Below are 13,734 nucleotides of genomic sequence, written 5' to 3'. Positions count from 1 at the left end.
GCTTTAAGAACATTGTCATGAGAACGTTGACTCTCCGTGGAAGTGATATACAAGGACAACTACAGATGATGGAGGCTGACCATGAATGCTGCCTCCTTGATGTCCAGGACCTGGTGATGCTTGCTGGGATCCTCCTGCCCTACAGCTTCGGAGAGGACCCTGTAGTCGAATGTCAGGGAGTCCACGGATATGCCCATCTTCCTGGCATGGTTCTGCTGGACTGCCGTCAGGAAGCCTGGACACACAGAAGGCCAATGTTAACAACCTTACAGACTAGGGCTGGGACGAGTCTAAATTTACTAACCAGGAAACCCACCCACCTAGTAAACGAGGTAAGGTGAGGTGAGGTGAAATGGGGTTTAACGTCGCGTCCAAGATTATTGCACTTATATAGCGACGTGCATGTATGTGTGTGTGTTGTGTGGCTGCTTGTACTAGTCCGGACTGATGCCGATTTATAGTGCTAGCTCACTGAGATACCATGCCGCAGTTTAACATGAATACCCAACTCAGACACAGTATACTGACTCCGAGCTGACCAGTCCTTGTTTTAGCCCCTTAGTGCCGAGCGCCAGACAGGGTAACAACAAGTACATTCTTTTAACGTCATTTGGTATGACGCAGCCAGGGATCGAACCCCAGACTTTCCGCTCTCCAGGCGGACGCTCTACCACTAGACCACAGAGGCAGTCAATATCTCTGTTAGAGCCTTATGGATTATAATAAATTCACTACTTTACCTGTAAAAACAAAATGTCCGACTGGGAATAGTTTGACTGTAGCCCTCAACAAAATGTATACATGTATAAATTGATCTGGTCATGCATACACTGACGTTGACTGAAGTTTTATCTTTATTCAAACATATAAAAGTCTGGGTGCATAGTCAGAAGGAAATGCGAACATTAGTGACTTGTAGTGTGACCATATAGTTCAAGATCATTTTAGTCATTAAACAATATATCACATGACAAACCACGGGTCCAGGTTGTTCTGTGGGTACCCGAGTTACCCGTCCCAGCCCTATTACAGACACAGAGCAACTATTCAGCATCATTGCCAAAATTATCAATATGTCCAACATCACTTTTGTTCTATTTCCAGCATCAATCTGAAATGCTGTGATATAAATGAAATACTATTCAGAGTGACATTAAACCCAACTCACTCATTAAAACAGAAACACAGAGGTCTATCATGACCTAGTTGTTAGGCTCCAAATGACAATAATAATTAAGGGAAGCAACATGAATATATCTCTATTTTGTTGACATTATGTCTACCTTGGGGAAAGAAGAAGCCGGACAGCCAGAAGCTGTGCGGCTGAATGTTGTGGACAAGACATCGAGTCATATCTCTACACTATGTCTACCTTGGGGGAAGAAGCCGGACAGCCACAAGCTGTGAGGCTGAATGTTGTGGACAAGACATCGAGTCATATCTCTACACTATGTCTACCTTGGGGGAAGAAACCGGACAGACAGAAGCTGTGAGGCTGAATGTTGTGGACAAGACATCGAGTCATATCTCTACACTATGTCTACCTTGGGGGAAGAAGAAGCCGGACAGACAGAAACTGTGAGGCTGAATGTTGTGGACAAGACATCAAGCTATACCTCTACACTATGTCTACCTTGGGAGAAAAAGCCAGACAGCCAGAAGCTGTGAGGCTGAATGCTGTGGACAAGACATCGAGTCATATCTCTACACTATGTCTACCATGGGGGAAGAAGCCGGACAGACAGAAGTTGTGAGGCTGAATGTTGTGGACAAGACATCGAGTCATATCTCTACACTATGTCTACCTTGGGGGAAGAAACCGGACAGACAGAAGCTGTGAGGCTGAATGTTGTGGACAAGACATCAAGTCATATCTCTACACTATGTCTACCTTGGGGGAAGAAGAAGCCGGACAGCCAGAAGCTGTGAGGCTGAATGTTGTGGACAAGACATCGAGTCATATCTCTACACTATGTCTACCTTGGGGGAAGAAGAAGCCGGACAGCCAGAAGCTGCAAGGCTGCATGGGAAAGGTCTCCCCCAGATCTGTTTCGGACTGGGCCTGGGAGCGGTTCTGTGTCATGATCTTGAACTTCTTCTCCACGGATGTTGTGATGGTCCCCGCCCACTGGGAGAAGAAGTCCACCCTCAGAATCAGATCGGTCACCCAGGATGCGAGGGGCTTCCTGGACTCGTAGGCTGCAGTCTGGGAAATCAGAAAGATACTTGAGTACTGCTCTAAAACGTTATTTATCAAAAGAATGGGGAATTAATACACTGGTTAATAGATGATGATATACAATATGCTTTGTTCTTTATAAAAAAAACACTCTTTTTTTTTAAATAAGCTTCTTGTTTTACTCTGTAATACCAAACTCAAAGAACATTCAGAACTTGTTAACTGTTTACCATGCTACATATATTGTAAACAAGCTAGGGCATCAGTGTACCATCTGAGCCCTCAATTATCTGTTGTATTATTAATTATCTTCATTCTGTTATTATAAATAACAACCCATTCTCCACCATAGCTTCGTTTTTGAGAAGTGATGTTACCGCCTCCATCTCTCTTGATTACACAATGCCATTTAGTGGTCAAATGTAAGAAATGTTATATTTGGGTAACACTTTCTTAGTAAAGTACAGATTCTTGTACTTTTTTGGGTTGAGTCCCATCTGGGATTCGAACCCACACCGCCAGAGTGAGGCACCTAATAGCCAGCACACAAAGTCAGCGAACTAACCCACTCAGCCACTGAGGCTTCCGCAAAAATGTCTGACAACAGGTCGTCTAGATCACATATTTTGTGTACCCCTCTGACAAGTGTAAAGTGGCATGGCTCCTATGGCTGAAAGCTATGAAAACACAATGCCATTTAGAAAGTGGTCAAATGTAACAAATGTTATATTTGGTTAAGCCTCTCGGATGGGACTCAACCCCAAAAAGTACAAGAATCTGAACTTTACTAAGAAAGCGTTATCCCAAATACTCCATCTCTCTCATCACAATCTTATCACAGAAATTCTCTCATGAGCTTGAAATCAACACCCAATCAAAACGACTCTTCAGAACAAGAGTTCATCATACATCTACATTAAAAATACATCTGTTTTAGTAAATGAATTTAAAAGAGACTGTGCCCTGCGCTCTGATAATAAGTGTAAATAAAATAATGTTTAATTGAGACATTGTTACTGTGTAATATGTGTAGCAGCCATAAAATTTCCGAGTCCCGTGATGGAATTCAAACCACAGGTCTTCTGATCATGGTCGGACGCCTTGTCCACACGACCAAAGAGGTTAACCCCGTCAGCAAGCTGACAAGGTAAGGATGTCATCTATGGGATGACTCCACGTCCTGCTACATACTCCCCCGTCAACAGAAGGCACGTCCCGGGCCGCATAGTAGGGTACTGAGGCTTATTTTGCTCAAATTTCATATGAACGTGCTCAGCCCGACGTTGGGCGCCAATGTAGCGGCCATAAAATTTCCGAGTCCCGTGATGGGATTAGAACCACGGGCCTTCTGATCAGAGGTCGGATGCCTTGTCCACACGACCAAAGAGATTAACCCCGTCAACAAGCTGACAAGGTAAGGATGTCATCTATGGGATGACTCCACGCCCTGCTACATATGCATGATCAGTTACTGTAAGACTGATATGTACTACTCAAAAGAAGTCAAGAAACACTGGATGCCATGACAGATTAGCTATAGTAATATGAAAACAAATTTGGGTTTTCTATAATTTCTATTCAGTAGTATACATGACAAATATAAGGATTATGATTATTCTTGTTACCTTCCATTGCTGAGGTATCGTCTGAGTGAGGAGAGCCTTGTAAGCATCTTCCAGCATATCCGACATAATTATCTCCCCTTTGACGGCCAGAATCAAAGCTGCCAGGGATGTATGGATGACGTGAAGCAGATTGTTGAAGCGGTCGATCTCCTGGCGTAACACGGTGATAAGGGCAGAGTTTCCAATCACCTCATGTGTCGCTATCTCTAAGGCTGAAGACAAGGGAACACTGGGTAAGGTAGTGACTTGCATAAGGCATTTGCTGTTGTCAGTATTATTTTCATCAATTTTCATTTCATTAAAACATCAGTTACTTAATACATGCATAAATGCATCAACATAGATAAGACAAATGCTTGTTTATATTTCTTATAAGATAAATATCATTTCTCTAATGTCTACGATGAGGTACATTTCCTTTCTGTTGTCTGATTGCTGGGTCAGACGGTAATAAGGTCCAGTCAGAGTTGTCTAACCCCAATCTCATTAAAATCAGACCTTAGTTCTCTCTACCGCTAAACAAAGATCTGAAGACATCCCATTAGGGGTCACGTCAGAACGATCTTTTACCTGACCAATCAGTGCGTCGCTTAACAGATTAGGAAAGTGAAAGTCGGAATGTGATTTCTAATCATGCAATCTCGAAAACTTTAACATGGGGTATTCCGAACGATAGTTACGGGCTTAAGTCTGAATCCTTACAATCTAGACCATCTATTAGCCATTCCAGAATGGTTTTTTTTTCAGGTTTCAAATTTGTAATCGAGAATTTGTCAAAATATGTTTCGAAGCGAAGTCGCCAATTTGAAATTTGTGCCATAAAGCACGAGAAAGCTGCCTTCTGATTGGTCATTCCATTGGTCGGTCAAAGTTTGTGCAAGGTCGGTCTGACGTGACCCTTAATGGGATGTCCTCAGATCTCTGTTTAGCAAGAACTATGATCTGGTTTTAGTGAGATTGGTCTAACCCTGGATAAGTGGAACTATTTTTTGAGACAATGCGGTTTGACTGTATATTGCACAAGATGACATAACTAGTTGTAAAGACTATCTTGCACTCCCCTTGTCTCCCACTAGGGGCAACTAGAGTAGGTGTTATGGTCCAAAGGATTTTGATTCTGACTTAACTCCCATGATTTAAGTTGTAGCAAGATCATGAGGGGTTCATGGGGTTTTATGCGTCCTGCGTTAGTTTTTTTTACCACGAGCCGAGGTGAGTGGTATAAAACATAACGAGGTATGCAAAAAACCCATGTACCCGGAGTGATCCTGCTACAATGAATTTATCTTACCGACATGTTTTAATATGACACTTTAAAAGAATTCAAGCAAATTCAAAGTTGATAGAAAACATCTGACCTATTGAGCTGATCTTACTTATGTCACTTGACTTCCATTGACGCAGAAAAAGCGTGAGTCTTTTTGCTTAGAAGCCGGGTATTAGGGATTTATTCTGCCTCTCAGAAATCCACGTGCAGCCTGTATTGCACATGGCGGGGTATAAGAGATTTATTCCCCCCCTAAGAAATTTATCCCCCTTCAAGGCACGTTACACAGTATTTTATCAAGATCACATGGACCAATCAGATCTCATCATTCTGACATTGAGGTATGATAAAGTGCTTTATGGAATTGCACCAGGATTTGTCAGTGAAGATGTGATCCTTCTACTCTATAACTACAAGAAGAACAGGCGACTTTCTTACAATTCATATTGACCCTGTCTTTAGCCTTGGCATCTCCAATCTCCTTCAGCAGTGACTGCAGCTGTAGTTTGGGCAGCTTGTGACTTGTGCCGGTGGAGGGAGCCATCCCTTCCTCCTCCACATCTTCTACTGACCGCTGGAGTCTCTCCATGATGTCCGAGGCGATGTCCAGCACGATGTCATCACTACTTTTCTGGGTTCTACAACAGTCAACACCACTTAGACAGAGGTCATCCTCGGACATCCAGTGTATTGTCTCCTTTCTCTGGCGATAAATAACCTTGACCTTCTTTCTACCACAGCCTTGTTTAGGAAGTGACGTTACAATCCCCGTCTCGGTAAATTCCACAGACTTGTTCAAGCACTTGCAAGTTGGCTACTTTTAGCATTGTGTCACTCAAAATGCAGCTATGGTAGTGAAGAGGTTCAGGGTATTTATTACAACAGAAAAGAGACAGTGAACACATTATAATCAACAATCTCACTAAAATTAGATCTTTTATTTAGATACATACGATCCTTCTCCTCATCCATAACATTAAGAAATGACGGGTGGATAAAATATCCACAACTTAATAATGGCACAGCCTATATTATTTTCACTCGGAACTGGCCGATTAACTTCATTTTCAAGATACAGGAATCAGCTATGCTGGGTTGAATGTTTTGCACTCTTGTAACAAGAATTTAGAAGCCTCAACAGTGATTAGCTTATTAGCAAGTTCAACGGTGGCGATTTATGGAGATGTCTGCAGGTCTACACTACACACAGACCGGTATTGTATCCCATTCGTCACCACTCGCCCCTTTCCGTAACCTGCAAGAAGACTCGTCCCCCTATCGATGAATGTTATGTGCGAAAATACGACAAACCAATCAGAATGCGCGTATGATTTCAAGTTCTTCATCAAAGAATCCCTCAGAAACAATTTATGATTTTACATATGTCTTGCATCTAAAAATATACCCAAGACACAGTTAAATGTGTTCAATCATATTGTATAAATCCGCATGTCCCGATGTGCTTTTAATTGCATCTGAAATATATATAATATATGGGAAATATATGTGAACCATTACGCAACGAGTTGACAATTGTTTTAGGTTTGCCCGTTTGCGCTAAGACGGAACCCGGTCGCAAAAATGGCTACGAGAGGGGCACGAGTCGCTATTCGGCTGGTCCCGGAATAACACGAGTTGGTCACGAATGATTGTATCCATGAAAGATCCGACTTTAATGATATTGAATGAGGTGGTTTTGTTGACATTGTAAGAGAATTGCAGTTGTCACAGACTACATATTTTGATCAATTATTACAAAAATCTAATAGTTAATTTGGTATGATTTTTTAGTATGTTTCTATTTATTAATTCAGAGATGTTTGTTTGTTGTTTAACGCCGCACTCAGCAATATTCCAGCTATATGACAGCGGTCTGTAAGTAATTGAGTCTGGACCAGACAATCCAGTGTTTGACAACATGAGCATAGATCCATGCAATTGGGATCGAGGACATGCATCAACCAAGTCAGCGAGCCTGACCACCCAATCCCGTTAGTCGCCTCTTACAACAAGCATAGTCGCCTTTTACGGCAAGCATGGGTTGCTGAAGACCTGTTCTACCTCGGATCTTCACGAGCCATGCAATTGGGATCGAGGACATGCATCAACCAAGTCTCGCTTTTTAGCGAGCCTGACCACCCAATCCCGTTAGTCGCCTCTTACAACAAGCATAGTCGCCTTTTACGGCAAGCATGGGTTGCTGAAGACCTGTTCTACCTCGGATCTTCACGGGCCAATTCAAAGATGAATGAGTCCGACAAACAAAATTCAACTTTTTTTCCTTTATTTTCTTATCATGGTTTTTGGCTCCTGTCAGTCAAAACTACCCCCCCCCCCCCCTCAAAAAAATAAAATAATAATTGTCACCTAAGCAACCTGTTTGACAGTGCTGCTGAATCTCACCCTGTGAAGCCAGCGTATATCCTGGGTTGTACAGCAACCAGGGTGGACACGAGGTCCGTTGCCTGATGCTCTCGACATATTTTCTCAGCATTCTCCGTCATCCCGAACATCTCGCTGGAGTCATAGTCAGGGAAGTTCTCCACGAAGCCGTGCAACTCACTCACACTGCTGTTGTCTGGCACGGGGTGGTACACCTGTATACAATAGCTCTATGTTAAACAAACATACATCACTCACTTCACACAGTTTGATTGGTGACATAAACTTTCTGTTTATGAAAAAAAAGAAACTTTGTTTAAATATTTGATGGATGTTTGAGTATATGTAATACTGTTACCGTATTCGACGTAATCAGCATTCCGCTCTAATAAGCGCCCACAGCGATATTTGCTAATATATTGGCTAGTGAACAATCCCAATTAGCACCCCTTCCGATTGATCAATGTACACAAGACTTATTTATTCGTGTATAAAACGCACTCGTGTGTGTTATAGGCACCCTTAATTATGGGCAATTAAATTCTGGAAAAATATATCTGTTGTGTATAATACGCACAGACTTTTCTTTTGTATCATTTCAGGCTGTCAGCATAAACCTTGAAATTCACAATCTTTCAACTCTGTTTTTTTTTCATCAAAATTTTATTCTAATAAGGGCCCCCTATTTCTAATTTTGAGAGCGCCCTGGGCAACTTATTACGTCGAATATGGTATGTAACTATTTATATATGGGATGGAGCCATCACACACACTAAATCTATATTTCTAGACTAACAAAATCCAAACTTAATCATGTGCATTTCTGGCATCTGTTTAGCAAGTACTGACCCCATTAGCTGAGTAGCTGTAGTCGTCCTTGAGCGCATCCACGCAGTAGAACTTCTTCAGCATGCTCAGCAGACAGCGGCGATCCCAGTCATCTGTCACACGACCACCAAAAGTTACCTCCCCTGTGAGATACAGCAACGCTGCCCAGGGGATGTTGTCAGCTTCTTCCAACAGCATCTGCAGCTTCAGGATTGCCACCTGAAACAAGTCATATCATGATTCCTTCCACGACATATCTTTTGGGTTTAGAGCACTCCAAAAAAATCTTAGGTCTTAGTACGTTAGTGAGTTAGTGAGTTGGGTTTAAAGTCACTTTTAACTGTATAGCACTGAGTGTCAGCTTGATGTGGGAGGAAAGCACGAAGTTATGATTGTCATAGACAATTACCATTTTGGTGAAAATGACAAATATGGGTATGCAATCCAAGCAGCATGATCAGGGTGAGTCTTAGATCCCAACGGGGGCACGGGTGGCCCAGTCGTCTAAGGCGCCGCGATTCGCTGTGCAGAGTTGCGTCCCTTGGGCACGCCAGAAACCTATGATTGTGGGTTTGAATCCCGGTTCGCCCCGATTATGTTTCTAGGTTTGTCAGCACCATACCCGTGCTCTTGGGTTTCACCGAAGTGGTAAACGTCTGAGACCTGCATCCCTTCGGGCTCACCTCCCACATTAAGCTGACGCGCCGCGATATAACTGAAATACTGTTAAAAGCGGCGTTAAACCCAACTCACTCACTCACTCTCTTAGATCCCATCCCGCAACTATAGCAATCTGACACACTTAAGGGACACAAATTATCGGGCCATATGTGCCTCTCTTAGAATGTTGAACATTATTTATCTAGAGCTGCAAGTAGGTTATTCTACATATTACCCATATTCTTTTCTTTTGAAATTTAGAAAAATAAGGGTTTCTCAGTCACAAGTCAAGGGCGGATCTAGTAATTTTAAAAGGGAGGGGTCCCAAATATCAAAATCCTCTCTCAGTCAATTTGGCTGCCTACAATATACTACATTTGGATTTGGTTTTGAAAAGGGCGATATCCGTCCGGATCCCCTTGACACCACCTCTGGATGCAACTATGCAAGCGGAGACATCTGATCACCCAATCCATTTTTGGAATAGCGTTGCAATGAGCAGCTTAAAAAATATGTAACAAGTATGCAACAATTGGCGTATCATTGTTAGGTGATGTCATAGGATAGGGATAGGTGACGTCACGTTCAATAGTGACGTCATCTGGTTTGTTCTATGACGTTTCCATATTTGTAAAAGTGGGTCAGTGACATTCGTGTTGATTGCAGTATATGTTTCAAAATCGATATTGTTGTTTCTTTTTATTTGATAACAAATTCCATCCATTTTAGCTATGATAACGGTAACGCTATTTTTCAGGGCATTATCATTTGCAGGAGCCCTCGATCTTTTCAACAGCCCTCCTACGTCGGGCAGTTAATGGAAGACTTCAGGCTTCTGCAAATGATAATGCCCTGAAAAATACTGTTACCCTTATATCAAATGAACATGCTACCCACCTCTAGATCTGAGTCATTGAACTCATAAGGAATGTTCCAGCCGAGAGTGCTGTATTTCTTCCTCTCATGGATCACACTGTTGAAGAGACACAGCCCAAACAGCAGCTTGTGCCAGGCGGAGTGGGCGGAGCCTTCCTCGTACAGCTGCTCGGTCACCACCCCAGTACCACCACTCCCGAAGGACTTCAACATGTTGGCCTTCAAGCCTCGGGGGGACTCAACGGTCATCTGAACACAAAACAACAAGAAACACTGGTACAGTATTGAACGTGTTGTCACAGGACCTACACTAAAAAAAACATGTACTTTGTATTACAAGAATGGAACTTTAATTCCATCTGCATCTATTTCAGCTTGGAAGCTGAAGAAGAGACTCTCAGAGATTACCCCCATTGATGTGTTTGTTTGTTTGTTGTTTAACACAGCACTATATGACTATACAGCTATATGGCGTCAGTCTCTAAATAATCGAGACTGGACCAGACAATCCAGTGATTGACATCATGAAAATTGATCCAGGCCATTGGGATTGATGACATGTATCAACCAAGTCAGCAAGCCTGACCACCTGATCCCCTTAGTCGCTTTACGACAAGCATGGGTTGCTGAAGCCGCATTCTAAACCAGATTTTCACGGACCCTCCATTGATATGAAGATTCTTGGCAGGGTGTATGATTCTGTCTTCCCAAAACTTCACATAAATATCCAATTTTAAGTTTTATTTTAATGAGTCTTAGTTTATTCTCGCAAATTTTGTTAACAAATTTCAGCACTGTTTAACAACTAAAGAATACCTGTATGCATGGAAGCAAAGATTCCTTGTTTTTTTCATTTAAAGAAATGATACAGACAGCAATTTTTAAGTTCCTTTCATTCAATTTTTATATTCCTTCCAACCGATCTTATTTTACAGAGATCACTTTTTTCTTTCCACAATTTTTTTTTTGGCTCCCAGACTTGACCTTCAGTTGGGTAAAAACGAGTGAGAAAAAGGCATTGTATACAGCAAGCAGCAAGAGGCTTGTACTGTACCTTCATCCCAGTCTGCAGGATCGAGATGGGGAAAGTAGGGTCAGGCTTAGAACTGAGCCACAGCCGGAACTGTGGATCAATGTCATCATTCGGACGGTTAAACCTGAAATGAGTACACATATTTACTTAATTAATAAGAAGAGGAAGAAGAAGTCATAGAAGAGGAAGAAGTCAAGTCATAGAAGAGAAAGAAGTCATAGTAGAGGAAGAAGTCACAGAAGAAGAAGAAGTCATAGAAGAGGAAGAAGTCAAGTCATAGGTGAGGTGAGGTGAAATTGGGTTTAACGTCGCGTCCAAGATTATTGCACTTATATAGCGACTCAAGTCATAGAAGGGGAAGAAGTCATAGAAGAGGAAGAAGAAGAAGTAGAAGTAATAATGGAAGAAGAAGAAGTAGAAGTAATAATGGAAGAGGAAGAAGGTGTAGAAGAGTGACTGAATGGGTTAAAATTCAACGTCGCATCAGCATTATTTCAGCCATATAGAAGAGGAAGAAGTATTAGAAGAGAAAGAAGAAGAAGTAGAAGAAGTCTATACATATTGCGCCGTATTCAAAATATACTTCCCAGAATAAAGTATAAGCTCCTTCCCATAAGAATAGAAAAATGGCTGAGACTAAGGTATTAATGATATAATATGTTCCTACATATGTTTATTAAAAGGTAGTGATATCCCACACAATATAATACATGAAAAGTCAACACATATCATAAAGGTGGCATGAGACCTCTTGGTCATACTGGCAGAAAATAGTTTAAATCAATTTGGATACTTACTTGACATGTCACTCCTATACATATATATTTTTAATTATGCCTCAAAGTGAGATTAACCAATCAGAGAGCAGAACTACTGACCCCCATATGAGCTGTATACTTTCAGTAAAAATCCAAGATGGTTGTGACTGACCTAATATGAGACCGTATACCGTCAGTGTCAGCCATCTTGGATTTTCCAACACCCACCTCACATATTTCACATGAAAATTTTGGTACAGAAATTCATTGTTCGACACTGTTTTGTGTGCAAGGACATTTTAATTTCTTTTTAGATCATGTTTGTGACTTAATTGTTAAAGATTTTAGTTAAAATTATCAACAAGGTTTGGCCCCTAAGTTTTGAAGAGTAGTCTCCCTTTGACCCTTAATGTCAAAGGTTTTTAGTGTCAAGTTTTCTTTTGACATGACATGTGCGATATGGATACCACATAGTGTAAACTTTTCGGCATAATAAATTCGTTATGATTCTTTAGTTGCCTTATATGATGTAATATTAGGTTAGCAGAAAAAAACTGCAAATGTTTTCTGCTAACATAATATGGCACCGTAAATGGCAACTAAAGACACCAAAACTAACAGTATTAATACATGAGAACCATGCGACACTGAACATCTTATCACCCCGAGCTGAGACAAGTACACACCTCTCCACTAAAGCCTGCAGTCTAGGCATCCAGGATGCTGCAAGGTGACAGTTCTGCAGGAACACCCATCTGCCCTTGAGGATCTGGGCCTTGGAGATCAGCTCCTCTGCCTTGGGCCCCTGACCTCGGCCCAGCGAGATCATGTCCAGGTGCAAGGTGCTCCCCCTCAGTTCCTTGGCAAACCTCAGCAGCTGGGAGGCAGGGTCGCATCCTTGTGAATATAGGGAGTTACATCCTCATCAGCATGATAGGATTCACACAATATTTGTACAAGCGCATGTGCATGAACGATTTGTTTGTTTGCTGTTTATCATAGCATTTGGCAATATGCCTATGTGACAGTAGCCTGTCAATTTTAGAGCCTAGACCAGAAAACACAGTGACTGATATTATGAGCATCGTATCATGCTATCAGGCTAAGATGACATGCTTTCAACTAGGACTGGAATGGGTAACTCAGGTACTTGGGTCAGGTGGATCCTACTACCCGGACCTGTGGTCAGTAACGTGATATATTGTTTAATGACAAAAACTCACTATAGCTCAGTGTTACACTACAAGTCGCTAATGTTCCCATTTCTTTCTGATGATGCACACATTTCTTTTGATTTGTATATGTTTGAGTCAAGATAAAGGGCTGCAGTAAAACAATTCCCAATCAGACATTTTGTACCCAGCCTTTGAAACCTACAGTGGGTATCCGGGTAGGGTCGGGTAATAGGGGGTTGGGTACCCGATTGATCAATGTAGACAAGACTTTTTTATTCAGTATAATACGCACACATGATTTATATGCACCCTTATTTATGAGCAATTAAATTTTGGAAAAATATATCTGTCGTACGTAAACATATCAGGCTGTCAGCACAAACCACGAAATTTATCTTTCAACTGTGTTTTTTTATCACCAAAATAATATTCTAATAAGAGCCCCCAAATTGTAATTTTGAGAGCGCCCTGGGCGCTTATTACGTCGTATACAGTATGTGATTTTGAAAATGTCTTAGGTTCTTGTTTCCTAAGAAATACACCTCCAACCAGCATAGAAAAGATTTTAATTTTTTTGTAAATATTTCTTGACAACTCAAGATTCCGCCTCATAATAGATAGATTGTGATGTATCTGAGACTGGCTCATGATGGTTGTCTGCTTCAGATCCCTCTTGAGATCCACAGAATATGTATAGGATAAAACACGTCCGAGGGTTGTTATGATATTTAAAACCCGCATCACGAGGGATTTTCCGAGGGAAAGGGTTTTAAATATCACAACATCCCGAGGGGAAGTGTTTTATCTTACTTATAAACCGAAAAAGAAACTTAAAACAACATTTATCAACATTTTTATGTTTCGAACATACTTTCCATGAACCTTAGGAAACTGGCGTAAAATATCTGTTGCTGGCGTACGGATCTTGAAAAGGACATTCTAAAAAGCAGT

General features: G+C 41.5%; 1 protein-coding gene across 2 annotated transcripts in view; it reads right to left on the bottom strand.

The window, feature by feature from the left end:
* Window positions 1–13,734, bottom strand: part of LOC124115408 (dynein axonemal heavy chain 6-like) — a 135,847-nt gene that overhangs the window by 3,847 nt on the left and 118,266 nt on the right. For both annotated transcript variants that reach the window (XM_048403119.1, XM_048403120.1), the window contains 9 exons: window positions 12,295–12,505; window positions 10,872–10,974; window positions 9,839–10,066; window positions 8,303–8,500; window positions 7,475–7,668; window positions 5,510–5,709; window positions 3,805–4,016; window positions 1,981–2,206; window positions 81–235 (listed from right to left, as the gene is read on the bottom strand). In XM_048403119.1, the coding sequence (XP_048259076.1) occupies window positions 81–235; window positions 1,981–2,206; window positions 3,805–4,016; window positions 5,510–5,709; window positions 7,475–7,668; window positions 8,303–8,500; window positions 9,839–10,066; window positions 10,872–10,974; window positions 12,295–12,505 (1,727 nt within the window). The remainder of the gene's footprint in view (window positions 1–80; window positions 236–1,980; window positions 2,207–3,804; window positions 4,017–5,509; window positions 5,710–7,474; window positions 7,669–8,302; window positions 8,501–9,838; window positions 10,067–10,871; window positions 10,975–12,294; window positions 12,506–13,734) is intronic.

The sequence above is a fragment of the Haliotis rufescens genome, unplaced genomic scaffold (assembly GCF_023055435.1).
Source record: "Haliotis rufescens isolate VD_foot unplaced genomic scaffold, xgHalRufe1.0.p SCAF_3, whole genome shotgun sequence".
NCBI lineage: Eukaryota > Metazoa > Mollusca > Gastropoda > Lepetellida > Haliotidae > Haliotis > Haliotis rufescens.
Note: the sequence above shows the minus strand (reverse complement) of the source record. Positions and strands in the feature narration are given on the sequence as shown.